General features: G+C 44.0%; 1 protein-coding gene across 4 annotated transcripts; it reads left to right on the top strand.

Annotated features, from left to right (window-relative positions):
• The first annotated feature begins 5,831 nt into the window (after positions 1–5,831).
• On the top strand, positions 5,832–27,802 carry Gtf3c2 (general transcription factor IIIC subunit 2). Of its 4 annotated transcripts, XM_060365001.1 has the most exons (21): positions 5,832–6,100; positions 9,570–9,632; positions 11,492–11,761; positions 11,923–12,244; positions 12,501–12,629; positions 12,953–13,229; positions 16,349–16,443; positions 16,730–16,807; positions 17,328–17,426; positions 17,862–18,089; positions 18,238–18,349; positions 18,531–18,639; positions 20,147–20,172; positions 20,776–20,905; positions 24,204–24,348; positions 24,429–24,590; positions 24,759–24,846; positions 25,065–25,193; positions 25,804–25,956; positions 26,048–26,155; positions 26,562–27,802. In XM_060365001.1, the coding sequence occupies exons 3-21, from the start codon at positions 11,515–11,517 to the stop codon at positions 26,778–26,780; spliced, it is 2,856 nt and encodes a 951-aa protein (XP_060220984.1). In that variant the 5' UTR covers positions 5,832–6,100; positions 9,570–9,632; positions 11,492–11,514; the 3' UTR covers positions 26,781–27,802. The 4 variants fall into 4 exon arrangements, with proteins under 4 accessions (XP_060220984.1, XP_060220982.1, XP_021491051.1 ...); XM_060364999.1 differs by lacking the exon at positions 9,570–9,632; XM_021635377.2 differs by lacking the exon at positions 12,501–12,629 and having other exon boundaries at positions 5,952–6,100.
• Positions 27,803–27,829: the final 27 nt, after the last annotated feature.

Below are 27,829 nucleotides of genomic sequence, written 5' to 3' on the forward strand. Positions count from 1 at the left end.
CTCTGCTGCTTCTGTATCTCTTTGAGCATCTCTACCTCTTAGGTTAGGAGCAACCCCTCATCACCCACTGTGAACCTGTCTATGGAAACCTTTCGTAGGTGGTTAGCTCCAGGCCAGCACGTTAGAGCAAGATGGTTTGTGTAGGCATCTAATCTATTCATAGGCCAGGCATGGTGGCACTTCCGGAACTCTTCTTTAATCCCATCAGGGGTAGTAGTCAGTCTCTGTAAAATTAAAGGCCAGCCTGGTCTACATAGAGTTCCAAGCCAGCCAGGGCTGCAAAGACCTTGTTTGGAAAACAACTACTGGGCTGGAGAGGTGGCTCATTAGTTAAGAGCTATTTTCCCAGAGGATCGGTGTTCAATACCCAGCGCCCATATGGTGGTTCACCCCCATCTGAAACTCCAGTTTCAGGATATCCAGTGCCGCCTTCTGACCCCTTCAAGCACCAGGCATACATGTGATGAACACACACAAAATCTTCACACCCGTAGTCGCTGGTCATGGTGGCCCACAATCCCAGTTCTCAGGAGACAGAGGGAAGAAGAGCTCTGAGTTTAAGGCCAGGAACTACACCAAAAGTTCTAGGACTAAACAGAGAACACTTATCTCAGAAACAAAAACCTAAATAAAATAAAAGTATTAACAAAAAGCTATTTATGTCTTGAGTCACTAGCGTGAGTATTTTATGTAGTACCTGAGGTATAAGTCATAACTAGATATAGTGGGTTTTTATCCCCAGTGCTTAGATGCAGAAGCAGAAAGACCAAGTCAAAAAGCCAAGGGCTAGAGCTGTAACTTAGTCATAGGACACATGCTTGCCTAGAACAAATCTTTAGGGCCATCCGAAACATAAGTTCTAGCCTAGGTTGGTACTTATTTATTGGCTTTTCCTAAATGCTGGGATTCAAAAGGTGGGCACCCCGACACCTGGCTCTAAATTGGCACTTGTGACAGAAATCTGCCCTTTCATACCGTTAGGTTAATACATCTATATGAGATCTTAGAGATGAGAAAAGAGTCACAGAGAGGGTAAGTTACTGCCAAGGCAACCTAGCTCAGACATAAAATCCATTAACTTAACAGTTCATCAGAACTTAAGTCAGGATGTGGTCACAAGCAGTCTGAATCCAAACCATCCTTAAGATTTTTGGTTTTTAGGTGGGGTTTAGAGCTGTGGTCAAGAATGACCTTGAGCCTGAAGTGGTAACATATCTTTAATCCCAACAATTAAAAGTAGAGGAAGATCTCTACAGTTTGAGGCCAGCTTGGGCTATATAGTGAGATCCTGTCTGAAAAAAGAAAGAAAGGGGTGGGGGGTGGGGGGAAGGATGACCATGGGTCCAGTGGTGGCACAAACCTTTGCCTTTAATCCCAGTACTCTGGGGTCATCAGCAGGCAGATCTCTGAGTTCAAGGCCAGCCTAGTCTACAGAGCAAGTTTCAGGATAGCCAGGGCTACAAAGAAAAACCTTGTGTCCATCCCCCAACCCAGCCCTGTACCTCCTAAAAAAGGATGACCTTGAACTTAACTATCTTGTGGCTTCAACTTTCCAAGTACTGGGATGACAGATGTACACAAACACTTGCAGTTTATAAGACCCTGAGGATTGAGCTCAGAGCTTCATTCGTGCCAGGCAAGCATTCAACCAACTCAGCCATGCCTTTTTGGGACACGTTGTTGCCTACGATGCCAGGAATGGTGGCTCTGGCCTGTAACCCAGCATTCAGAAGGCAGTGGCAAAAGAGGCAGACTTCAAGGCTATAATGAATTTGAGGCCAGTCTGGACTACAAGAGAACCTCTCAAACAGGACCTGGTTTCAGTTCCCAGAGCTCATGTCAGGTATCTCATCTTCCAGTTCCAGGGGATCTGATGCCCTCTGGCCTTCGATGGCACCTTCACACCTGTGGTGCAAATAAACTCACACATGCATAGCATACACACACACACGTAAACAATTTTTTAAAATGGTGTTCCTCATATCTTCTAAGTGCTGGGGATTGCTGGTACAAGCCACAGTCTGCCTTCATGCCCTTCAGGTTACAGTGTAGGAAGATAACCTGTCGTCAGTGTGAGCTAAACTCTTGGCAGCACAAACAGGACCCTTGAATGAAGGATCCTAGAACGACATGACTGGATCTAGCATGGTTGTCTTCCCTGGGAAACAACTGGCCAAATCCTTTAAAAATATTTTCTCAGTAAAGGAATCAGGAGGCAGATCAGCAGAAGAAAGAGCTTAGACACGAAAAAAACAGTCCTTATAGTCAAGTATGAAGATGCTGGAACAGAGGCTTTATGTCGTAAGCTAAAGCCACATAGGTAGACTGAGGCTTGACTGAGAGCCCAGCTACTGCTAATCTATGGAACGGAAGTCATCTATGCTGTCTGTAAAGGTGTATTTTGTTTTGTTTTTAAATTTTCATGTAGGATAAAGGAAGAGTGAACTGTGTGCAGAACCCTGTTCATTAGATACAACAATCACCAAAACTTGGCACTTTTTGTTTCCTTTGATACAAGGTCTCACAGCCTTGACCTATGTAGCTGGTGCTGGCCTTGAACTCCCACTCTCCCAAGTGCTGAAATATGCAACAAACTTCGGCCTTCTTTTTGTTTTTAATTACGTTTAATTGTGTGGACACAGGGTGACAGTGAGGTGACTAGTATGTCTCCTTGCTAAGGTTATTGTACAGCAAATCCCAGAAATAAATCATTTTCATCTTTGCAGAGTTCAAAATGATCACGATTGTCTCAAACTGGCTTTTTGAGTTAGAGTTTCTCTGTGTAGCCTCTGCTGTTTTGAACTTGCTTTGCAGACCAGGCTGGCCTTGAACTCACAGCCTCATAGCACTGTGAGTGCCCCATCGTGCACAGCTGAAAATTGTATTTTTACAACAGGTCACTTAAGTACAAATTAATCCATACAACTGATTGTTTTATTCCAAAAAGCAGGGCTTGGATGTGGCTCAGTGGCAAAGCATCTCACCTGCTTCGTCCACACATCTTGCAGCTCCACCCCTCCCATTCAAAAGAAGCATGTTTCTTTTGGGATGACCTCTTTTAAAAGTGTTACAAACTCATTTCTCTAAGCCCTGTAATTTCCTAGTCACCTTTTTTGGTAGGTTACCTAAACAGGACAAGGTACTTTCTATTGCTTTCTATCAGGAAGCGTACAATGATGTGTGATTTTACTTTTAGAGATGAATGTGCCCTGGCATTTTAAGGTTTTCCTGAACCTTTCATCTGATGTTTTTATCCAATTGCTAATGACTATGTGGATAATTTCACTGGAATATAAAAGTTTTTTTTTTCTCTCTCACTCTTTCCATATTTAGTAATGACAATCATTTTAAAGGTTGTGATGACACCTGCCTGTAAGCCAGCACAGGGAAGGCTGAAGCAGGAAAATCATGAATTTGTGCCCAGATAGGCTGCTACGTAACTCACAAAAGGGGGGAAAAGAGTAAGTCCTCATACCAGTTTGTTCTTCCAAACTAAATCATATGGAAAAGCAGTTCCCTGTGCTTTCTGGGTTTTGTTGTTAAGACAGGGTATTATCACACAGGCTAGGCTAACTTAGGCTAGGCTAACCTTGTACCAATCTTAGCCTTTTAAGTGCTGGAACTCCAGGCTTTGGACCACCATACTTGGCGGCATCTTTTTATTTTTAGGTCTGTATGAGCTTGTGGGCTTTTTACATTAAATGCACCACTCAGACATCAAATGAGAACAAATCAACAGGGTCAGGCTCATACTTTAGAAAGATATCTGTAAAGAATTCAGAGACTAAAGTGAGCATGGTGGTGCATGCCTTTAACCCTAGCACTCAGGCAGTAGCAGGAGACAGACATATCTCTGTGAGGCCAGCCTGGTTTACAAAGAGAGTTCCAGGAGAGCCAGGATTGTTACACAGAGAAACTGTGTCTCACAAACAAAATAACAACAACAAAACAAAACAGCAGAAATTAGAGACTGAGACAGAACACCTAAAAGAATGCTTTTCAACTGAAACTACAAATATGCTTACCTAAACATTGGCCTGGCAATTCAACTTCAAGGCATTCATCTTAGCATGTCTGAAGTAACTTAGACATAAGACTATAGCAGCAGTGCAATAACAGCAAAAAACCAGAAACCCCACAAGTACTCCCTGTAGTATCAGTAAAGGACTAAGTAATTAACTATATATAGTTACATACTAAGCAAGCATGTGGAATACGAAAGATTTTCGTATACAGAAATAAAACAGTATATAGGAGTGTGCTCAGTTAAAACTAGCCAGATAGGGATTAGAGAAAGATCTCAGGCACTAAGGGTGCTTGCTGCTCTTCCAGAGGACCAGAGTTTGATTCCCAGCACCCATGTTAGGTGGCTCACAGCCAGCTGTCTGCTAACTCAGACACCAGGGACCTAACAATGTCTTCTGGCCTCCAAAGGCACCCACACGAATGTGTGCATACTCTCTCACACACATGGACGTAAGGAAGAAAGAAACGGTCTGTTTTGTTGTCATTTAAGACAAACTGGGCATTAAGGTTTGTACTTGAATGAGAACAGTCAGGAGGCTGGGGCAGATCAGTGATGAGCTCCAAGCCACCTAGGGTGAGGAAATGAAAAATAAGGATACCTGAGTATAAATACATAAAATGTCTTGCATCAATAATGAGAAATGTGTTAATTGCCTGAGGGGTTAGTGAAGTTTGAAAATTGTCTTCACTTTCGCCCTGCATATCCTGAACTTTGAGCTACAAGAATCTTTTTCCAAAATTAAGGCTTTTAATGTAAAAGATTTTGTGACAAAAATCAAAGGAAATTTAATCAGAGGCAGCAGTATTTTAAAAGTTTGTTCATTACAGCAATAAATCTCTGATTCCCTACAATTTACACGCCAATACCTAGGAGGAAGACATCCGTTTAAAACACTGCCTTTTGGGCATAATGGGATGTGAGAGAACCGGGTGTCTCCTTACTTTCCTCTTGTAGGTTTTGGCTAAGGAGACAGGGTTACCCAGGTAGGGCTTGAAGCCCTGGACTTGAGATCTTCCTGCTTCAGCCCTGGGTACTTAAGGACTACTGGTGGGAGCCGATGTACCCTGTTTTCTCCCTTCCTTTTCATTTTTCGCAGACAAGGTCTCATAGAGAGCAGGCTGGTTTTCAACTTCCAAGCGGTCAAGGATGCCTTTGAACTGCTGATCCTTTTGCCTGCATCTCCCGAGTGCTGGAATTGTAAGGGTGCACCATTATGCCTGACTTCTCCTACACTTTTTCTAAAAATGTTTGACCAAGGGAATTAATGGACAAGACTATTTGGAAATGGAAAAGCTGGCTTATTTCACCTCTTCCTGTTCATTTATTCATTCTCCTCCTGGGTAAGGTCAGGCCTATGAAATTTACACGGTTTTAAATGGCTCAGGCCAACTTGTTGCAATCGTTTGTTCCATCGCAGGCCACCTCCCAGCGAGGGTGTGGCGCGGGGCCTGGGAGTAGGGCTGGAGCGCTCTTTACAAGTGCAGCCTATCCATCTAGGCTCGCTTCCCGTCCCCGCTTCTTTTCCTTGGCCTCTCTCCAAGCCCCCCTTTTTTTCTTCCTGTCTTGGTTCATTCGCTGGCAGCAGAAAATCCTAAGAACTCTGGCGGCAGGAAGCTAAGGGTTGCAGTTAAGAATCCGTGTGGTCTGGCTCTGTTCGTCACAAGGCCAGCAACCTGAGTGGAAGGGCAAGTCAGAACGCTTGGCCATAGCCAAAGCGCGACAGCCTCCTCCTCAAAGCTTGTCTGCTAGGGCTCTGGGGAAGGCACGGTGCCGCGCAGGCGCCGACCTCCCCTTCCGGTCACTGAAATTCCCAGAAGGCCCTGCAGTGTCCTAGGGCCGCGGAAGCCGAGCTGCAGCTCTCGGTCGACGAAGGGCTCAGCGCCGTGCCGCGCTGCATTATGGAACAAAGAGTTTAATAGAAAGCTCGGCAGGGAACGCATTCCCTACCAAGCTTGCATTTACCTTGTCCCGGGGGCGGGACAAGGAAGAGCCGATCAAGATTTCGTCATAAAACCGCGACCCGACAGGCGGCGCCATCTTCGAACTTGGACTTCCGGAAGGACTTTGGCGCGGGTGAGTGTACCGCAACGGGGTGTGCGGGGGACCCAGAATTACTCCTCCCCTTCTTTCGCTGTAGCGCTAAGGCACTAGGAACCGATCCCCGAGTCCTCTCTTAACCCTGCGCAAGGCAGCGCGCCTCCTAGCCTTTGCGCTTCTCTCGGAAACCGTCGAACCCTCACCTCCGTCTCCACGGTGGCCACCGAGCATCCCCCATCTCTGCCAGCCTGTCTTACCCTCTTCCCCAACGCGGTGTATGTAGCGCTGTAACCTTGGTCCAGGCCCCCACGCTGCTTACGTTGGACTCGTTACATTGGACCCTTGGACTGGGTGAACCCGTTGTTCTCAGGCTTAGGGAAATCGGGGCTCGCCTGCTGCTCAGGCTAGTGGCGAAAGCTGCCCCCACGGCCAGGATTGGGGAATGGCAGGTGGTGGTGTCTAGACTGATTGCAGTCAGTCCCTTGTGTTCCCTTCTCTGTTACTGTGTCCCAGCCTTTTCCTCCAAGTGGCTCTAACCCCGGGGGTTGTGCCCCGCGCGCTGCAACCCCATTGGCGCAGCCAAGGGCCAGTTATGTTTACTTCTCTGGTCTTTTTATCCCGCGGCAAGTTGGCCGTCTCCTGGGCAAGACAGAGATGGCGACTTCACCCCCAGCGGAGGTAATTCACTTTGCTGGAGAGGTTTAGGATATAACCCGATCTGTTTGCCCTTGGGGACATATTGTTGTTGACATAAATTGAAATCTTTTTCTATCATTACCTTTTACCGTTATCAGCTCTAGTGACGTTTTCCTAATAGCTTTAAGTTGTTCTACTTTTCAAGTTTGCATTCTTTAGTCTCTAGGAGTATAAACTGAAAACGTGAGTTGAAAGTTTCTGTGCAAATATGTTCATTTTTTTGTGCCAGTAAAATTATCTGAAATGTCACCAGTTGCATGATAGGAATACTTTGGGAAACAGTGTATTAAACCAGTGTGTGTAAAGTGAGTCCTTGTGTAAGACGTAGTGTTATTTACTTGTTTTTCTTTTGCCGGAGTAGTCAGGTTCGCAGCCTGAAGCATCAAGGAAATCAGCAAGCAGTTTAGGATGTAAAAAACTCGAATTAGAATTTACTGAACATTTCTTCCTTTACTATCTGTCCAAAATTTGTATTGAAAGATCCTAAATAGAAATTACACTACTCACTGCCACTGTCTTTCACAAGAAGTGAATCTTTAAAAGGACTTTTTTTTATATGTTGAGTCACTCAGTGAAAAAAGTTATATGCTAATTCATGCATCGACTTTGAATATTGTAGTAAACCAGACAGGTTCTATCTTACAAACTTGTAAAGAATAGAGATGCTGTCTTGGTTTACTGCAGGCTGAATATTGTTTTGTTGCTGTTTATTTTGCAAGACCTTTCTTTTTTCTTTTTTGTTTTTTTGAGACGAGTTTTTCTGTGTAGCCATAGCTGTCATGGATCTCAATGTAGACCAGGCTGGACTGGAACTCACAGAGAACCGCCTGCCTCTGCCTCCCAAGTGCTGGTATTAAAGGCCTGCATCACCTCTGCCAGCTTCAGGACCCTTTTAGACAGAATTTTTTTTTTTTAATTTCAGTTTGGCCTAGAGCTTCGGATCCTTTAGCTTCAACTCCCTTGGGGCTGAGATTACAAACATTCATCATCATGGCCAACTGAGACCTTTGAAATTTGAATTTAGAAACTGTTTCTTAGCTATGGTTACCATAGTTACTTAATCTAATTTCAGTTTCACTACTGTAAATGCCACCAGTCTTTTGATACCACAGCTTCTCTATTGGAAAGTCTTCCTCCTTCCCTCCCTTCCTTCCAGTACTAGGGATTGAATCCATAGCTTTGGGAAATGCTAAGCAAGTGCTTTACTCTTGAACTAATTCTTTAGCTCATAGAAAAGAAAAAATTACATTGATCTTAAACTTGGGTATCCAGGATCTCATGCTGTTGCCTTTACATAAAGGACTTCTTAGCTTAGTGAAAACTTTTTCCTCCAGCCTATAATTCTTATTTTCTGACTTAGAGTATTTTTGAGACCTTTGAAGCAGATCTGATGCCTTTTCCTCTGCAAGCGATGTCTGCTAAAAGTGCTGCGATGCATGTAGATGTTCCCTTTTGAAATTTACTATTGTCACTTAGATTTTTTTCTGTAATCTTTATTGATTTTATTTCCTTTTTTGCACAATAAGTCATTTATTTAATTATTTTATGTTAATGGGTGTTCTGCCTACATGTATTTATGTGTACCGCTTAATTGCCTGGTGCCCTCAGAGCTCAGAAGGCATCAGATCCTTTAGAATTGGAGCTATGGTTGGTTGTAAGCCACAGTGTGGGTGCTGGAAACTAAACCCAGGTCTTCTGCAATAGCAGCAGGTATGTTTAACTGCTGAGCCGTCTCTGCAGGATCCCAGTGAGCCTTTTGAGCTATAAACTGAGTCTTCCGTATTTTACTGTTTGAGAGGAGACTGTCCCTTCTGGTCTGCATGTCTCTATCCTGCCACTGATAACTTTCACTCTTAGGATTTCATGTGTGCTATAATCTTTCTTTTCTGTTAAATTTTTTTGTAAAAAGGTCTCAGTGGTGTATACGTCTGCAATCCCAGCACTCAGGGAGGCAGAAGCAGTTGGATTTCTGTGAGTTTAAGGCCAGCCTGGTCTAAAAATCAAGTCCAGAACAGCCAAGGCTACACAGAGAAACCCTGTCTCAGAAAAAAAAAAAAAAGAAAGAAAGAAAGAAAGAAAGAAAGAAAGAAAAAAGACAGGCTCCTAATTATGTAGCCCTAGCTTGTCTAGAACTTGAACTTGAACTCACAGTGATTAGTGGCATGTGCAACCAGCCCTATCTTCTAAATTTTTGAAGTTTTGGGTTTTTGGGTTTTTTTTTTTTTTTTTGCCTGTTTGTTTTCTTAAACACTAAGCTATCTCTTCAGCCGCCTTTACTTTTTATTTTATTTTACTTTGTTTTTTATTCTCATTCTTTATTTGTGAGGCAGGGTCTCTCACATTTCCCAGACTGGTCTTGAACTCCTGAGCTCATTACAATACCTCTCAAGTTCTAGGATTACAAGTGAGTGTTTTCACAGTGCCTTCTTTCTTGAAGTATACATTTGTGAAACCAGGGATGGCGGAGCACACATTCAATCCCAGTAGCGGCAGGCAAAGTCTAGTCAGGCCAGCGACAGCCAGGGCAGCATGGTTTGAACTTGCCTTCGGAGCAGCAGGGCAGCCCGAACATTACCACAGTAGCACCGCACCTTCTCTTTTCATTCACGTCATTTCTGTCACTAACTCTTTTCTCCATTTGCAGTCTGTGGCTTTTCTCAAACCTGCCTTTTGTTTTTGCAGTGTAGTTTTAATTTGCTGTTTTTCTTCCTGTGGATTTAATTAAGATTTTATTTTTTTACTCAGTTCCTTTCCCTATGGCTTCTAGTTTACTTAAACGCCCTTGCCATTGTTTTCTCTTGTTTCCTAGATCCTGTAGTTTTTGTGTTTGCTGAAAATTTTCTTCTGTTTTCTGGAATAGTTCTTTTGAAAGGTACTTTTCAACTTTTTTTTTCTTTCTGTCCTGTCTGTGCATAGGTCTTAGTCACATTGGATCCTTTTATGCTTATTATTGGTTTTGAATGGGATACAGGTCTTCTGTTTACCAAAGAACAGTGACACCATATACAGTATCTTTAGCATATGAGGTTGCATTGTATCCTCCTTAGTTGATTTAGAAGGTTTACTGCTGCCATTTATTAACTAACTGTAGCTGCGTATCAGAAGATAGGTGGGGGCTTTAGCTTACTTATTTGTTTAAGTATTTATATGAGCTTATTTTTCTACTAAGGTTGGTGAATTCTTTATCTCAACCTATGAAGGGTTCCTTCCTGGGATCTGAACTGTTTCTTCACCTTTGTCAAAGGCAAATAGGTTGTCCTGACCCAAAATTGGACTCTTACAGGGTTGTATCTGCTCTGGTTTTTAGTTTGTGGTCAGTGTTTTATTTCTGCCAGTCTCTTTGGTCTGTGTTTGTATATCTGATGTTTCTGGGTTCGTAAAAATTCAGGATACTTTATTCCATTATTTGGTGTGAGAAAGTTCTCTTAATGTGATAGGATGATTGTATCATATATAATTATATCATAGCTCATAAGCATTTACTATCCCAATTCAGATGTAATATTGATGGCTAGGTTCCAGAAAACTCTACTCTTGGTTTGTTTGTCTGTTTTTAAAGTCATGATCTCGTGTAGCCCACATTAGCTTCAAACTCCTGTGTTTACCTCCCAAGTGGTGGGATTTCAAAGTACGCTACCCCACCCAGCTTAGAACAGCTCATATTCTTATGGAAATCTATTCTTTTACTAATATTCACAGAAATGTGTTTTACCTGTAGGTATCCTACTTTAGCTTGCTTTAAGTTTTATAGTGTCTGACAACTCTTCATATTTAATAGTTAGACACTTGCTGTATTATACCCTGTGCTACTCCAAATTCCTGGGCTGAAATTATCTTTTTGCTTCAGTTTCCATAGTTGCTGGGACTTCGCCACACTTGCATGGCCCCTTGTTATTTACTCTATATTTTAGGAAGTTAAAATTCTTCCCTAGAGGTGCATACTTTTGTCTTCTTTTCCCTTGTGGAGGGAGATCTGAATATGATTTATTTTATTGTTTTTTAGTGAGAATTAAATTAATTTTATATTCACTTTCATATCCTTAAAACATATGGGGCTTAAATAACATTCATAAAGCATTTAGTATTATGTTTGGCATGTAGTAAGTAGTTAATGATAGTTTATTATTGTCTGTTTACTTACTGTTTATTGTCTGCTACATGAGAATGTAAATCTCAAGATATTAGTGTCTTGCCTGTTTTGTGTTTTGTTTTGTTTTCTGAAACAGGCTTGTGTGTAGCCCAGTCTGGTTTCAAACTCAAAGCATCTCCTGCCTCAGCTTCCTGGGAGCTGGGATTACAGGTGTACATTACTATGTCCCAGTGCTTTGTTTGTCTTTGTTGTCACATACCAGTTCCCAGAACAGTGCTTGACACAAGTTTGTGTGTGGGAGTGCATTTATTTGTTATTTTTGTTTTGTTTTGTTTTGTTTTTTGTTTTTTTTTTTTTTGAGGGGCCACATGTGTGGAAATCAGACCACAACTTGTAGAAGTTGGTCTTCTCCTTACACGTGCCATGTGGGTCAGGGAGATTGAACTCAAGTCAAAAAGGCTTGGCAGCAAGCATACTAACCTACCAAGCCATCTTACCACCCCAGTAGTTATTTGAATGAATGTGTGAATGAATGATCAGGACACTTGAGTTTCTGGCTGTGTGATGAAGGGGGAAAAAGAAATATATGAGCCTCTACAAATAGCTCCGTGTTCCACTCATTGCTGTATCTCTGTATGCAGGGCAGCCATTTTGGGGGGTGCTGATGGATACCTGCGGGGTCGGCTATGTTGCCCTGGGGGAGGCCGACCCCGTGGGGAACATGATTGTGGTAGACTCTCCTGGACAAGAAGAACTAAACCAGCTGGATGTCAAGGCCTCCCCAGAAACGTCCAGTGTGGAGGCTTCCATCGAGATGTCACTTCCTCCTCCTTTGCCTGGATTTGAGGATTCTTCTGACAAGAGGAGGCTTCCTCCAGAGCAGGAAAGCCTCACCAGGTTGGAACAGCAAGGTATGTGTCTTGCCCTTACTCTTTTTGTCTCTCCATGCTTAGCCTAAGATGAAAAAGAGCATATTGAGCTTAGAGGTTCTTGCAAACTTGGGTGCAGTATACTGTACTCCAAAGAAACTTAAGCTCTGATCTCACCTCACAGACCATATTCTTCTCTACAGATCTTTCTTCAGAGATGTCAAAGGTCTCAAACCCTAGGGCCACAAAGCCTTCCGGGAAGAGAGGTGGTAGGACACCAAGAGGCCCTAAAAGGTCTCAGCAACGTAAACCTCCATCCACCCCTCTGGTTCCTGGTCTCTTAGATCAGTCCAACCCTCTGTCCACCCCCATGCCTAAGAAACGAAGTCAAAAGTCCAAGGGAGACCTGCTACTATTGAAGTTATCCAAAGGCCTAGATCAGCCAGAGTCTCCACATCCAAAGAGGCCCCCCGAGGACTTTGAGACCCCTTCTGGGGAACGACCCCGCCGAAGGGCTGCCCAAGTGTAAGGATTGTGGGGCACAGCCTGGTGGAGGGGTGGTGAGGGAGGGGGCAGGGGGGGCAGATGTTGGAGAGATGGGAAAAATGGTGAGGTATGAGGTAAGTAGGGGTGGTGTCTGGGTTCTGGGTGGGGGCAACCCTTTAGCTCTTAGGAGCTACTTTTGTGATATGTGTTGCTAACTTTTTGTATCTAAGTGATTTCTTTCTGTACCTCATACTCCATCACATTTTTTGTTTGTTTTGTTTTTGTTTTGAGACAGGGTGTCGCTGCCTAACCCAGGTTGGCCTCGAACTTGCGATCCTCCCACCTCAGCCTCCCGAGTGCTGGGATTGCAGGCGTGCGCCACCACACCTGGCTCTCCATCACATTTTTCACAGACTTCCCCCAGGTCTTCATTGCTTTTACCACTCAATATATTTCAGTGTTGATGTGCCTTTCCTTCTTTCCCTTGCCCTTTATGTTCTATGTGGTAGAGTAAAGAATGCATTGGCCTAGAGTTAGGAAACTTAGATTCATATTCCTTGGTATCTGACCTAACTTTGCCAAGTCACTTAATTTTCCTGGATTTCTGTTTCCGCATCTATTGGAGGGAAGGGGAAGCTGGTAGCTGCTTCACAGTATTAGTGAGATCAATAAAATAAAAATAAAGTCTAAAATGTGGGCTCTGTTTAATGCTTGTGAGCATGGCTCTGACTCCACCCTCTCCCACAGGGCACTTCTGTACCTTCAGGAACTGGCTGAAGAGCTCTCAACAGCCCTGCCTGCTCCACTGACTGGTCCTAAGAGTCCCAAAGTGAGCAGCCCCACCAAGCCCAAGAAGATCCGGCAGGCGGCCTCTCAGGGTGAAGAAGATGGAAGCACTCGGGATGAAGACTTCATTCTTCAGGTGGAGGGTGAAGATGAGGAAGAAAGTGAGGCCCCAAGTGAGAACTCATCTGATCCTGAGCCTGTCGCACCCCGAAGCACCCCACGAGGACCCACTGCAGGGGTAACTTAAATCAATAACAACAACAAATGATGGGAAAATGGGAATTTTAGAAAGCATCCATGTACCCAAAAAGATGACTTTGGCCTCATGGCCAGCCAAAGCTAGTAACTGAAAAGGCAGAACTTTAAAACTGTGAGGTATGGGAGAGGTTGTAGGGGAAGAACATAGTGAATAAGACTGTTCCCTCCAGAGTTTTCTGTACTAGAAAACACACATGTGAACTAGAGTCCTGCGCCTCACAGTTTTCTGTGTACTGAGTGCTACAAGATGACTTAGATGTGGGGGAGGGGAACTGACGGCTCAGATTTCACAGAGGAATGTCTCTGAGCTGTGCCTTGAAGGGCCAGTATAGGTTCCAGGGGTGGTGTTTCCCCAGAAAGTGATAGCAGCAGATGAGGATCTGGGATAAGGTTGTAGGGAGACTGATGGAGAGGATGAAAGGGCTTACATTGGTAGGTGCCAACACATGCTGGTTTCCTTGGTTTGTTTTGTTGGTTTTTGGTTTTCAAGACAACATTTCTCTGTATAGCCTTGGCTGTCCTGGACTTGTTCATTTTTGTTTTTTTAAAAGACTTATTTGTTTATTATTTAAACAGCATTCTGCCTGCATGTGTGCTTGAATATCAGAATTGGGCACCAGATCTCATTATAGATGGTTATGAACCACCATGTGGTTGCTGGGAATTGAACTCAGAACCTTTGGAAGAATAGCCAGTGCTCTTAACCTCTAGGCCATCTCTCCACTCCCCTTCCCATTCCCCGACTGCTTTGTAGATCAGGCTGGCCTTGAACTCACAGAGATCTGCCTGCCTCTGCCTCTGCCTCTCCAGTGCTAGGGTCACAGGAAGGTATGGTAGATTTGTTTGTTTTTGATTGGATAAGAATACATAATGTAAACTTAACATTTAAAAATGTGCAGATGATACTGTGGCTTTAAAATTATCTGTAATATTGTGTAAATATCATCACCATCCATATCTAGGATTTTTTTTTTCTTTAGTGGTACTGAAGGTTGAACTCAAGGGCTTAGGCATATTAGGCAAATGCTCTGCTGAGCTATATCCCTTTCTCTCATTTTTTCTCTTTTCATCTTTCACTTTTCTATTTTAAATTTTGAGATGTAGTTTCACCAAACTTCCCCAGGTGACCCTAAAATCACCCTGTAGCTCAGGCAGGCCTCGAGCTTTAGCTTGAGGTTTCTGCCTTAGCTTCTTGAGCAGTTAAGATTATCAGCCTGTGCCACCAGGCCCAACAGTTTCCCAAACTGTTTAACCTTCCCAACTAAAGCTGCAGAATCTTTGTAAGTAAAAATATAACATGGTTAGGGGAGAGGGCAAATGAAAGGTTGCAGAGTCCTAAATCAAGCAATGAAGGAAGCAGGTTAGAATGGATGACGGAGTTAAAAGAATTAACGGGATTTGATGAAGAAAGGAGGAACTGATGGTTTTCCAGCTGTGTGGTGGTACCATGCAGAGTAGTTGTCAGGGACATGATGAGCTGCCTTTCTGATAGGTGGAGTTGAAAGTGCCTTTGGGCCATGGCTCACAGTTTAATTGTCTGTGGTCTCCAGTATGTTTGGGCCCAGTGCCTCCCTTGCCATGAGTACACATTTAAGGGAACAGTGAGATCCTCAGTAATCAAGTGATTCTTTGAAATCAATTCAGGGGAATCATTTCTTTACCCCATTGTGGGTCCTAGGGATCCAAATCAAGTCATCAGACTTGGCAACAAGCACTTAACCTGCTGAGCCATCTTGTCAGCCTTAAAATACTTAAATGAAGCAGGAATGTTTTGAGACATGTTCTGGTACTCCAACCTGGCTGGCCTTTAAGCTCTCTGTTTAGCTAAGATTGGTCTTAAACTGAGTCCTCTTGCCTCAGTTTTCTTAGTACTGTCAGTACAGGTGTGCATCACCACACCCAGCTTAGACAGGAACTTTGTTGGATAGGAACACGAAGTTACGTATATGTGTGTACTTGTCCATATGTGGATGTACATGCATGTGGTCATGTGTGCTAAGGTGTGGAGACTAGAGGTAGACCTTGAATGGCACCCTCTGTCATGTTCCACTATAGTTTTTTTTAGATTGGGTCTCTCTTTTTTTTTTCCCCACTTTATTTTATTTTATTTTTTTAAAACAGGGTTTCTCTGTAGCCTTGGATGTCTTGGACTCACTTTGTACACCAGGCTTACCTTGAACTTATAGAGATCCATGTGCCTTTGCTTCCCTGAGTGCTGAGAGTGTAAGCGTGAGCCACTGCACCCAGCTCTCTCTTTCTCTCTCTCTTTTTTTCTTTATTTTTATTTTATGTGCATTGGTGTTTTCCCTGCATGTATGTCTATGTGAGGGCATCAGGTCCCCTGGACTAAGAGTCATAGGCAGTTGTGAGCCATCATGTGTGTGCTGGGAATTGAACCTGGGTCATCTGGAAGAGCAGCCAGTGCTTTTAACTGCTGAGTCATCTCTTCAGGCCCCTGGAGACCTTTGTAGACTCCCTTTGTAGACCACCGTGGCCAGGAACTCACAGAGATCCACCTGCCTCTGCCTCCCAACTAGTGGTCTCAAAGGCATGCGCCACCATGCCCGGCTTATCTATTTCTTAATTTGTTTTCTGGTTTTTTTTGTTTGTTTTGTTTTTGACTTAGTCCTTAATATAGCTCTGTAGACCTGTAACTTGTAGAAAAGTTGTGACTGAGTCAAGTTTATGATGATGTAAGCTTTATAATTGCGCTTAAAGGTGGTAATCATCCCAGGAACATGAGTGAACTTTCAGGAGTGTGTATGTAAAGAATATTGCCCTTGGCCAGCCCAGTCAGAGGAGGAACGGTCTGTAGAGGAGTACTGCATGTGGGAGGAAGAGGTAGCACTGTCCCCATAGGGCAGGACTTGCAGGAAGTGTATGAGAGTCCTCTGAACCAACTGTCTTGGAGACTGGAGAAAGGTGAACAGACAATTCTTTGATAGGTAGAGTAATTGGATCTATTAGATGCTGATAGGTCAGACGGGAGGATGTGTAATGCCAAGAAAAGTTAAAAACTTGAGAAAGAAAGCTCTCTTCTGGGACTTTCTTCAACCTAGAATGTTCTTTTCTTTATATATTTTTTAATTTGATCCCTAGAAGCAGAAACCACACTGCCGGGGCATGGCTCCCAATGGCTTACCCAATTACATCATGGCTCCTGTTTGGAAGTGCCTCCACCTCACCAAGGACCTGTGAGATTTGGGGACAGGACTGAGGGCAGGGGGTTGGAGGAGGAGTGTAAGGACGATCTAGAAAGAAAGAAGCCCTTGCTTGTGTGTAGAGTGGTGGCGTTCGTTACTAAGAGACACTGTTTAAGGGCAAGGTCTCCTGGGCCCTTAATTCTTAAGCACATTTTAAGTTCTGGTAGCTACTTACCCCTAAGCCACAGCTCATTCCCACCCTCACAGAGAATTGTCTTAGACAGTGCTGTTATAGAGTCTCTCTCTTTTTCCATTGATGATGCCTCTTTCTCTCCAGCCGAGAACAGCAACATTCATTCTGGGAGTTTGCTGAATGGATTCCAGTGGCCTGGAAGTGGCAGCTGTTATCTGAACTGTAAGTTGAACTGACATCTCTGAAGCTGTATTACCTTTCTCTTGCTGTGATAAAAATGACCTGACAAAGCAGCTTAAAGGAGAAAGCATTTATTCTGGCTCACAGTTGAAGGCTGGCTGCAGTCCTAGTGATGGTGGGGAAGTCCTGGCATGACCTGGCAGCTGGTCCACTCTATCTGCAGTTAGGAAGAGAGAACAGATGCTTTCCTCAGCCAGCTCTCACTTCACATAGACCAGGCCCCAAGTTCGTGGGATGGTGCTGCCGACATTTAGGGTGAATAGTCCATTTCAGTTAACCTGATAGAGAAACTGCTCACACATATACCCAGAGGCCAGCCCATCTAGGAGATCCTTCACGGCTGTGCCCACATGGGTGGCTTTAGTCCTGTAAGGTGACAAGATTAACCATCAAAGAAGCATGGAAGGAGGTGGCAGACAAGTGACAAAGGATTCTAAAGTATATAATGGGAATTCTGTGGGCAAAACTCTTCTTAATTCTGGCTGATGGTTTCTTCCCATAGTGAAGCAGCTCCCTACCTGCCCCAGGAGGAGAAGTCTCCCCTGTTTTCTGTACAACGTGAAGGGATTCCTGAGGAAGGCACAATCTATCGAATAAACAGGTAAAAGATAGCAGCTCAGCGTTTTTCTGATTCTGGAAGAGAGAAGTGGGAAAAACTAATGTTGCAAGGGAAAGCAGTTAGCCCTGTCCTCTCCTGAGTGCTGATCCTGGTTGGTTCAAAGGATAGAGTGAGCTGTTGCAGTCTGGGACTCTAATGTACAGTGTTCAGCTTTCTCTGCAAGCTGGGCCCAGGGGAGCTTGGGAGACTTAGGCAGGCCAGTTCACAAGATGATACGCATTTAGCATGAACAAACAGCCTCTCATCTTTGAAGATGAACTAGAGTTTCTCTCTGACAGGGAAGTGGGGAGGTGTGAGTTGTAGCAGAGTCCTGCTTGAACCATAGACTCTCTCTAATTTTCAGACCCTTGTCTAAGCTGGACATACTTGAACTTTCCATTTTGTCCTGACATTGCTGTTACTCTGACTTTTCTCTAGATTTAGCTCAATCACAGCACATCCAGAGCGCTGGGATGTGTCCTTCTTCACTGGAGGACCACTCTGGGCTCTGGACTGGTGCCCAGTGCCTGAAGGGTCAGCAGCCTCACAGTATGTGGCCCTTTTCTCCAGTCCTGACATGAATGAGACACACCCACTGAGCCAGCTTCATTCAGGCCCTGGGCTGCTGCAGCTCTGGGGCCTTGGGACATTGCAGCAAGAAAGCTGGTGAGGTGGGGCTGGGACACTGCCACAGGCAGGTGGGTGAGGGAGAAATAAGGCTGGGAAAGGGCTTGCACTGGGCTGAGACAGGACAAGGAAGTGGAGCTCTCTTAGTTCTAGACTCTTCCTACCTACTACATGTTTCTTTTTCCAGTCCTGGCAATAGGGCCCACTTTGTCTATGGGATTGCTTGTGACAGTGGCTGTATCTGGGACCTCAAGTTCTGCCCCAGTGGGGCATGGGAACATCCAGAAACCCTTCGGAAGGTACATCTAGTTGACTGGACTAGCCCTGGGAGTTCTTAGGGTTGGAGGAAGGAAGATTAGAGTGTGCTGAGTGGGTTTTTCTAGCAATCCCATGTCATGTTTTAAGGGACCAGAGCCTCAGGTTTTCTGAGAGGCACCTGAATGCAGCAAGCCTCAGCACAGATCTGCTCTCACCCTCCAGGCTCCTCTCCTGCCCCGGCTGGGGCTCTTGGCTCTGGCCTGCTCAGATGGGAAGGTACTGCTGTTCAGTCTCCCTCATCCTGAGGCCCTCCTGGCTCAGCAGCCCCCAGGCAAGTAGCACGGCTGCAGTGGTGGTAGCCAGAGCTCTCAGGCCTGTCTGCCTCCCATGAGCTCCTCTAAGTGCAGTCTCTAGCATAAAAGCATGTTCAGTCATTGTTTGCTCGTGGCTTAAACTCTTTCCCTTTTGCAGACTAACTGCACCCTTTCAGCCTTTTACCAGTCTCCCCTCGCCTCCCGTGCCCTCAGAAATTGACTCTGTAAAGAGTGCTAAGCATTGAGACGAGCAGTAGGACTTGCCTCCTCTGTCCTACATTTTTCCCCCAGTGTTGATCTCAGGGCTTCCTGAGATATGTGTCCTCATCTATACAGTATGTTTTAGGAAGAGTCAAGAAAGGCAGATCCTTTTTTTCTCCCCGCAACAGTAATGAGCATTTAAGAAGGCGGCATCTTGCCAGGCGTGGTGGCGCACACCTGTAATCCCAGCACTTGGGGAGGCAGAGGCAGGTGGGTCTCTGTGAGTTCGAGGCCAGCCTGGTCTACAAGTAGAGTCCAGGACAGCCAAGGCTATACAGAGAAACCCTGTCTCAAAAAAAAAAAAAAAAAAAAAAAAGGTGGCATCTGGGTTTAAGCCCCAGGCAGTTAGGTAGTTTTGTTTGTCGTAGTCTGAAGGAGAAATAGGTTGAAGCATAAATAGGAAATCAGGCATGTCCAGGCCTTTGATACTATGCTATGATGTCATCATCTACAAAGTTCATTCCCAGGAACTTCACAGTTGAATTATCAAAAAATGAAAAGTCTAGTAATGTGCTGAGCCATATTCTTAGCTATTTTTAGCTACATGTGGCCTAGAAACTGTATATACCTCATAGATAATTTCTTTACAAAATTTGAATATAGTAAGGCACTTGGGAGGCAGTCTGTGAGTTCAAGGCTGGCTTTGTCTGCATAGTGACTTCAGAAAACCCAGGGCTACGTAGAGAGACCCTGTCTCAGAAAACAAAGGAAAAAAGTTTGGCTCTAAGGAGAGGCAAATAAATGAGGGAGATGGCTGGTAAATATGAACCAAAGGGAGGTTTTGTGTATTTCTTTTTGTTTTTTTGAGGCAGAGTCTTATGTAGCCCAGGTAGGCTTTGAACTAGCTGAGGGTGACTTTAAACTTCTTTTCCTCCTACTCCCATATTCTGGGATTACTACACCTGACTTCCTGTCTTTAACGCTGATAGGGCATGTTCATAGAGGAATGCAGGAATAAGTCAGTAAGGAAAGAACAAGTGGATAATGCAAAAAAAAAAAAAAAAGTTCTAAATAAATAAGCAGAGTTCTAGAAACAAAGAAAGGAGAAGATACGATGGTGGAGGAGTTAGCAGTTCTCAGAGAAGAAAGCTAGTGTTGAGGAAGAAGGTGGGGGCAGGTTGAGGTCAGAAAGTTGATGGTGAAAGAAGAATGAAGAAAGGTCATTGCCCGGGCATGAGATCCTGATTATCAGAGCAAGGCCTGAATAGGAACTCCGCTCTGGATCCAAAGCATCAGCTATTTATTGCTTTTCTTCCTTCACAGATGCTATGAAGCCTGCCATCTACAAGGTGAGTGAGGAGCCTAGTATCTTGGTGGAAGCTTCATCTTTAAAGAGCCTTGTTTTACAGTCTATCGCAAGTCTTTCACTTGAGAGAAGTATCCCCTTTCTGGATTAGGAAATTATGTGAAGCTAGGTGGTGGGTGGCGCACACCTTTAATGTCAGGAGGCAGAGGCTGTTGGATCTCTGAGTTTGTGACCACTCTGGTCTACACAGTGAGTTCCACTACAGCCAGGACTATACAGAGAAACCCTGTCTTGGGAAAAAAAAAAAAAAAGAAAAAGAAAAAAAGCTGATTTGAGGGGCCTGGAGACCTGGCTCAGCCGTTAAGAGCACTTTGTGTTCTTGTAGAGTTGTGCAGGGTCTGGTTCCTAGCGCCTGCTTGGTGGTTCACAATCAACTATACCTTCAGTTCCAGGAGACTTGACCCCCTCTCTTCTGACTTCCACAGGCACCCGACAGTTATGTGGTGTACACGTTCATGCATGCATATTCATACACACAAAAAACTGCTTATACACATAAATAAACAACAACAACTAAAACTGATTAGAGTCTTGTTTCAAACAGTAAGGACTCCTAACCCTGATCTTACCTCTTGTGTCCTTGCAGGTACAGTGTTTGGCAACCCTTCAGGTGGGGTCTGTACAAGCTTCAGACCCCTCTGAATGTGGTCAGTGCCTTAGCCTGGCTTGGATGCCTACCAGGCCCCACCACCACCTGGCTGCAGGATACTATAATGGTAAAGACAAAACAAAAGCCTGTTGCTCTTTAAGCTTTTTATATGTGCTTGGATTTGGATTGTTTCCTCTTTTGGCTGAGCCTGACATTAAAGTTAAAAATATTCAAGTAGAGCTGGAGAGAGGGCTCAGCAGCTAAGTGCATTTGCTGCTCTTGCAGAGGACCTGTGTTTGGTTTCTAGCACCCACCTAGCAGCTTACAACCACCTGTAACTCCAGTTACAGGGGATCCAAAGCCCTCTTTTGGTCTCTGGGTATTAGGCACTCATGTGGTGTACAGATACACATGTAAACAAGAATACACATAAAAAAATCTTTGTAAAAATTCAAGCAATCTAAAAAAAATACTCGAAGAAATGTTACTGTAATTTTTTTCCCTCAGAAAATTATTAAGAGTAGGGCTGGACTGTAGGTCAGTTGATAGAGTGCTTGCATGTCCTTTGAGTGCAATCCCCAGCACTACATAAACTAGGCATGATGGTACCTGTCTGGAGTCTTAACACTTGGGAGGTGAAGGCAGAGTGATCAGAAGTTCCAGGTAAGGACCCGCACCCAGTAGTGGAGCATTTGACTGCAGAAGCTTGAGGTCATCCTTGAAAACAACTGTTTTAAGGCCAGCGTTGACCACTTGGCCTCATCTCAGAGAAAGGAATGATGTGAACATAATTTAATGCAGTACAATTCCCCAGTTCCTCAAATAAGTACTATGTAAAGATATTTAATTACGTATTTCTTTTACATTTGTTTGTTTGTTTGAGGGGGCGACATACGGAGTTTGGAGGACTACTTGAGGAAGTTGGCTCTTTTACCAGATAGATAGATCCCCAGGATCAAACTTAGGTTGTCAAGGTTGGGAGCAATTGCCCTTACTGCTGAGCCATCTCAACAGCCCTGGCTTTTGTTGTTGTTGTTTGTTTTTATTATTTTTATAAATTTATAAATTCAGCTTATTCCCAGTTCAATTCCCCGCTGTAGCCTCCTCCCTCGTCCCCTCCCAATCTCACCCTTCCTCCCTCTTCTCCTTCTATGCCCCTCTCTAAGTCCACTGGTTAGGAAGGTCCTCCTCCCTTTCCCTCTGACCCTAGCCTATCAGGTCTTATCAGGACTGGCTGCATTGTCTTTTTCTGTGGCCTGGTGAGGCTGCTCCCCCTCTCAGGGGGAGGAACATCCCTGTTTTTATTGTTTTTAAGTGACAGTTTTATTTTCAGAGAGCAGTAGACTCTCCGTTGAGAAGATAAGGAAATTGGTGATTTTTTAAACTTCCTACATTCCTACTTTCTGTTTTTCTTTATAAAATTTATTATGTATGTATGTGTGTGTGTGTATGTGCATTGCTGTTTTTCCTGCCTGCATGTTACAGTTGTGCGCTGCCATGTGGGTGCTGGTAATTGAACCCAGGTTTTCTGGAAAAGCAGTCAGTACTCTTAACCACGGAGCCAGTGTTCTGTTTTTCTTTGATGATACGTTCATTGTCAGAATACATGCCTCATGCTCTATTACTATTGTTAACCCCGCCCATGACTGGTGGATGAACTCAGTTCTTGCATATGTGAGAGAAATTACTTTTGCTTAAATGATCTAATGAAGGCTGGAGAGATGGCTCAGAGGTTAAGAACACTGGCTGTTCTTCCAAAGATCCTGAGTTCAATTCCCAGCAACCACATGGTGGCTCATAAACATCTGTAGTGAGATCTGGTGTCCTCTTCTGGCCTGCAGGCAGAACACTATATAGATAGTAAATAAATAAGTCTTAAACAAAAAAACAAAAATAACCAGCAAAATCTGAATTAAAAAAAAAAATCTAATAATTGTCTCCCCAAGGTCTCTCCTGCCCCCACTGCTGTTTTTTACTGCTTACCTACAATTTCTGTATTCCTTTTTGTTTTTTGAGTCTCATATACACAACACTCCCTAGGTTTATGTGTACAAGTGGTTTTAGCTATTTTTCTAGCTATTTTAAGATTTTTAGTGTCCCTTATCTTTTTAAATCTGATATCAGAACTATATTTGAATACCTTTTCTTTGACAGCTTTGCTTTAGTCAACCAAGTTGTTTTGTTTTTCCATTTGTTGTCTTGTAGTCTGCATTTTTTTTGCTTTTGTTATTGTTGTAGAGCAGAATTAGAAATTTTGTGTAATGAACCAATAGTGATGAAATTAGGCTTTATGCGTTAAATCTGCTCTTTGGATATGTAATCAACCCTAGCTGTTCCATAAATGATTGTGACAGTGTTTTGGCATAATTTACCAAGACAGGCAGCCCAGGCCAAGCCTAGTAGCTTATAACTACTGTCCCAGCACATTGGAGGCAGAAGTAGGACGCTGTCTTTATTTCAAAAGAATATGATGCTGGGGATGTAACTCCATGCCCCTGAGATGGAGTACTTGCCTGGCGTTCATGAGGCAAGTTCAGTCTCTAGTACCAAAACAAAAAAGGCAGCAGTCTATCTGTCTGGTTTGTTGATTATAGTTTGATAGCTGCTATTCTAAAGGGCTTTTTTTTTGTTTTGTTTTGTTTTGTTTTGTTTTGTTGAGATAGGGTTTCACAGTGTATCCCAGGCAGATCATTCTGACTCAGTCAAATGCTGAGATTATAAACATGTGGCACCCTGTCAGCGGATATGTACTATTAAAATTCTTTCACTTTGAGGCCCAAGGGATGACTCAGCTGTTAAGAGCATGTACTGCTCTTGCAGAGAACTTGCTTTCAGTTCTGGGACCCATATCAGGCAGCTCACAGCCACCTGCATTCCTTGCTCTAGGTGATCCAAAGCTCTCTTCCATGGGGACATCCATGGGAGCTTAGACTCACATATGCACATACCCCCACACAGACGAATACACATGATTAAAATTTCTTTAAAAAATTCTTTATCAGCCATCAGATAGACTCAGACTGGAACCCTTTCAGATGCAGATTCAGGACTAAGCTGTTTCTGTACCTGTTTAGTTCATGTCAGGTTGGACAGTTAAGCTGGGAGCCAGTCCTCACCATCCCTACTCTTTCACTGTAGTTTGGATTTGAGAGCAGGAGATAGTCTGGCATCCTAAAGAAAGGAATGAGACCATAGACTCAAGAGCCTTTCTTTGATGCAGTTGTTCCTTGTGTTACGATCCTTTAATACAGTTCCTCATGTTGTGGTAACCTCCAACCATAAAATTATTTTTATTGCTACTTCATAATTGTAACTTTGCTACAGTTACATAATGTAAATACTTTTGGAGATAAAGGTTTGCCAAACCTGTGTGACCTACAGGTCGAGAGCTGCTTTAATGCCTACATATTCTATCCCTACTTTAGGCATGGTAGTTTTCTGGAACCTTCCCACTAATTCGCCCCTCCAACGGATACGCCTCTCTGATGGCTCCTTAAAGCTGTACCCCTTCCAGTGTTTCCTAGCCCATGACCAGGCTGTTCGTACAATTCAGTGGTGCAAAGCTAACAGGTACAGAGTCTCAAAAGGGCTATGGAGGGGGGAAACATCAGGAGGCTAACTGCCTCTGAACTGATCACCCATCTTTTCAGTCATTTCCTGGTTTCTGCGGGGAGTGACCGGAAAATCAAATTCTGGGATCTTCGACGACCATATGAACCAATAAACTGTATCAAGCGCTTCTTGAGTACAGAGCTGTCCTGGCTGCTCCCTTACAACGGTGTCACAGTGGCTCAAGACAACTGCTATGCCTCGTACGACAAGATGAAGATATGAATTCTGGGGACAGGCCCTACAGTTTGGGGCACGGAGCATGTCAGATTGTGGGGAAAGGAGGGTTGAGTTTGTTGATTGAGATAGTGAATTCTGAAAGAAACACTTAGAAGAAGAAGGAAGGCTTATTTTATCTCACTCTCTTTCAGTTATGGGCTCTGTGGAATCCATTACATCGATGCCGGTTACCTTGGTTTTAAGGCCTACTTTACTGCTCCCCGGAAAGGCACCGTCTGGGTGAGCCTCTTCTTTCCCCAAGCTTCAGTGTGTAGGAAGTAGTCATTTGTTCACTGTAGTAGTCACAGTTCAGGGTTCAGTGAGGAACAGCTACATAATCACCATCATTAGGGACATGAATTGTCTTTTTGTATCTCTCTCATTAACCTCAAACATATAGTCATTATCACAGAAATGAGTGAGTGGATGGATGAAATAAATAGGTCTCCTCCTATTAGAGTCTTTCAGGTTCAGACTGGCTCGGGACAGTAGCTGCAGGAGATATATCTGGGGAGCTCATTGCAGCTATTTTGCCTGATATGGCATCAAACCCCATCAATGTCAAGAAACCTGCAGAAAGAAGATTTGTAAGTATATGAACATCCACCTATTAGGTCATAATCTATTACCTTGCCAACTCTTGGTAGAATGCAAACTGGTGCTTGGTCTCCAAGCTCTGATACGGTCCCTGTTGTGGCAAGGATTTTTGTATAGTCTTCTCTATCCTATTGGAAATGAGCATGGTTTTTAAAATGGTTATTATCATGTAAAAGGGAGTTGGTTTGCACGGTTCATATGTGGCCAGAGGGCGACTTTTGAGGGTCAGTTCTTTCTCTCTCCACCATTTAAATCCTGGAGATTAAACTCAAGTCATCAGGCTTAGCAGCTAGAGCTTTTATCCACAGCCCTCATGCTAGCCCCAGTTTGTATTTATTCTTTCTGCTTTTGAAACTTGGTTACAGTAAGCTGGTTTCCTTTCTGCTTTTGTGTTAGTATTTTAAAATCTAATCTTGGCTGAGAGCTAGCTCAGCATGTAAAGACACTAGCTGCCAAGTTCAATCCCCAGGACTCATGGGATGGAAGAGAGAGTTGACTCCCCAAGTTGTTCTTTGACACATGTACTCCATGGCATGTGTAAAAGACAGTTGTAAAAAAAAAAAAAAATTTAAGACCCTAATTTTATGATCTTCTCTCTAGCCTATATATAAAGCAGATCTGATACCATACCAGGACAGCCCTGAAGACCAAGACTACTCCTCGACTTCCTCTGAGACCCCTAATCCTCCCAAAGCAAGAACCTACACCGAAACCATCAACCACCACTACTTGCTCTTTCAAGACACAGATCTGGTAAGTTGTGGCTACAACTCAGTGTGGTATTAGAAAAGATAGAAACCTTAGAAAACAGGGAACCCTAAGGAATTCCACTTCTGTTCCCCAGAGCTCCTTCCACAACCTGCTCCGTAGAGAGCCGATGCTGCGCATGCAGGAGGGAGAGGGGCATTCTCAGCTCTGCCTGGACAGGCTACAGCTTGAAGCTATTCACAAGGTGAGGACCTTGTTTCGAATCTTTCCCATGCTCCACTCTGCCTGTGATCTGTGAAATGAGAATTAAAAGGCAGCAGGATGGCCAGAGGGAAGGCAGCACTGATAACCTCTCCAGGTCATGGTGTGTAGACTCATTCACTGACTATCTCTCATGGTCCAGTCCTCTAGACTATGTGTCTTTACTTGGTTGGTTGGCTTTGGGTGTTGAGACAGGGTCTTTCCATGTAGCCCTGGCTGTCATGGTGCTCACTTTGTAGACCACACTGTCCACAAACTCACAAAGACTCATCTTCCATTACTTTCTGAGTGTTTAGGTTAAAGGTGTAATGACCTGTTTCTAAAGTTCACGTAGCTAGGGTCACCCAGAGACCCAGACCCTGAGGCTCTTTTTGGTTTTCTCTTCACAGGTACGTTTCAGCCCAAACCTGGACTCCTATGGATGGCTGGTATCTGGGGGGCAGTCGGGGCTGGTTCGGATCCATTTTGTCCGTGGACTCACTTCCCCACTGGCCCACCGTGTACAGCTTGAAAGCCGAGCCAACTTCAATGCTATGTTCCAACCATCTTTTCCAACTGAAGGGCCTGGTTTCTCTCCAGCCAGCCATTGCCTTCTCCCCAATCCCTAGTCTGGTCTACACAGAACTCTCGGATTGAAGTCTGCCAAGAACAAATGGCTCCCATGCACAGAGCATAGGACCTGGGCCCTTCCTGGACAGTGATGGTGCCAGGCCTAAATGTTTAGGCCTACCTGCCCAGAACTCCTTAAATCCCTCTCCTTCCACGACTTCTTTGGTCACAGCTCCCTGCAGGTAGGGGGGCTCCCCCTCCACAACAATTCCTATGCCTAAAACCGTGGCTCACAAGAAACACTCAGGCCTGACCTAGGCTTGGGAGTCGAATTGCTCATATTGAGCATATTGTGAAGGAGGTAAAGCTAAGTAAAGGTACTGGGTGTTTTTGAGACCACTTGTGAGTGGGTGTTTGGAGAATTGGAAAGGATATCTTCATGAAGGCCCCTGTCTGTTTTCAGGATTTGATGTTACTGCCTTCCAATGTTTCTCTTTAGAATAACCAGCGCACAGGCCCAGTGGGGATGACAGTAATTTAGTGGACTGACGCTGCTCGTAACACTCTAACTGAGGGACACCGTAAATTCCCTGCCCGCAGGACAGCACCTGGCTCTTAATTGCTCCTGCTTATGGAATACTCCCAATCACTGACATTGGACTATTTGAACACTCGTAATAGTAGTGTCTTTAAATTTTTGAGGCTGGGTATAGTGGTGCACGCCTGTAATCCCAGCACTTGGGAGGCCGAGGCAGGAGGAACACAAGTTGGCGTTCAGTCTGGGCTATCACATAAACCAAAAAGTAAAAAAAGAAAAAAAAAAACCACAAAACTTCCTTTATATCAAGTCAGAGTATACCTCTATTAATTTTACTAATGGGTGTTAGGAAATCGAGTCATTCTTCCCTGTGGGTGCCCTTTTCAGTACTTAACAGTAGCTATCATGTGTTTCCCAAGTAATTTTTTTCTCTAGATTAAATATCTTTAGTTATTTCAATCATTCTTTTACAAGTCATGATTTTTGATCTTCATGAGATGGTCACATTGTTGACGTATTAAACATGTTTAAACTGTATAGAAAGTATTTAGAACCCAATAATGTATTGTT

Source organism: Meriones unguiculatus, chromosome 1, assembly GCF_030254825.1.
Source record: "Meriones unguiculatus strain TT.TT164.6M chromosome 1, Bangor_MerUng_6.1, whole genome shotgun sequence".
Lineage (NCBI taxonomy): Eukaryota > Metazoa > Chordata > Mammalia > Rodentia > Muridae > Meriones > Meriones unguiculatus.

Coding starts and splice junctions, on each gene's coding strand:
- Gtf3c2 (XM_060365001.1), top strand. CDS start 11,515: ATGGATACCTGCGGGGTCGGCTATGTTGCCCTGGGGGAGGCCGACCCC. Junction 11,762..11,922: donor CACCAGGTTGGAACAGCAAG/GTATGTGTCTTG, acceptor TCTTCTCTACAG/ATCTTTCTTCAGAGATGTCA. Junction 13,230..16,348: donor CACGAGGACCCACTGCAGGG/GTAACTTAAATC, acceptor TTTGATCCCTAG/AAGCAGAAACCACACTGCCG.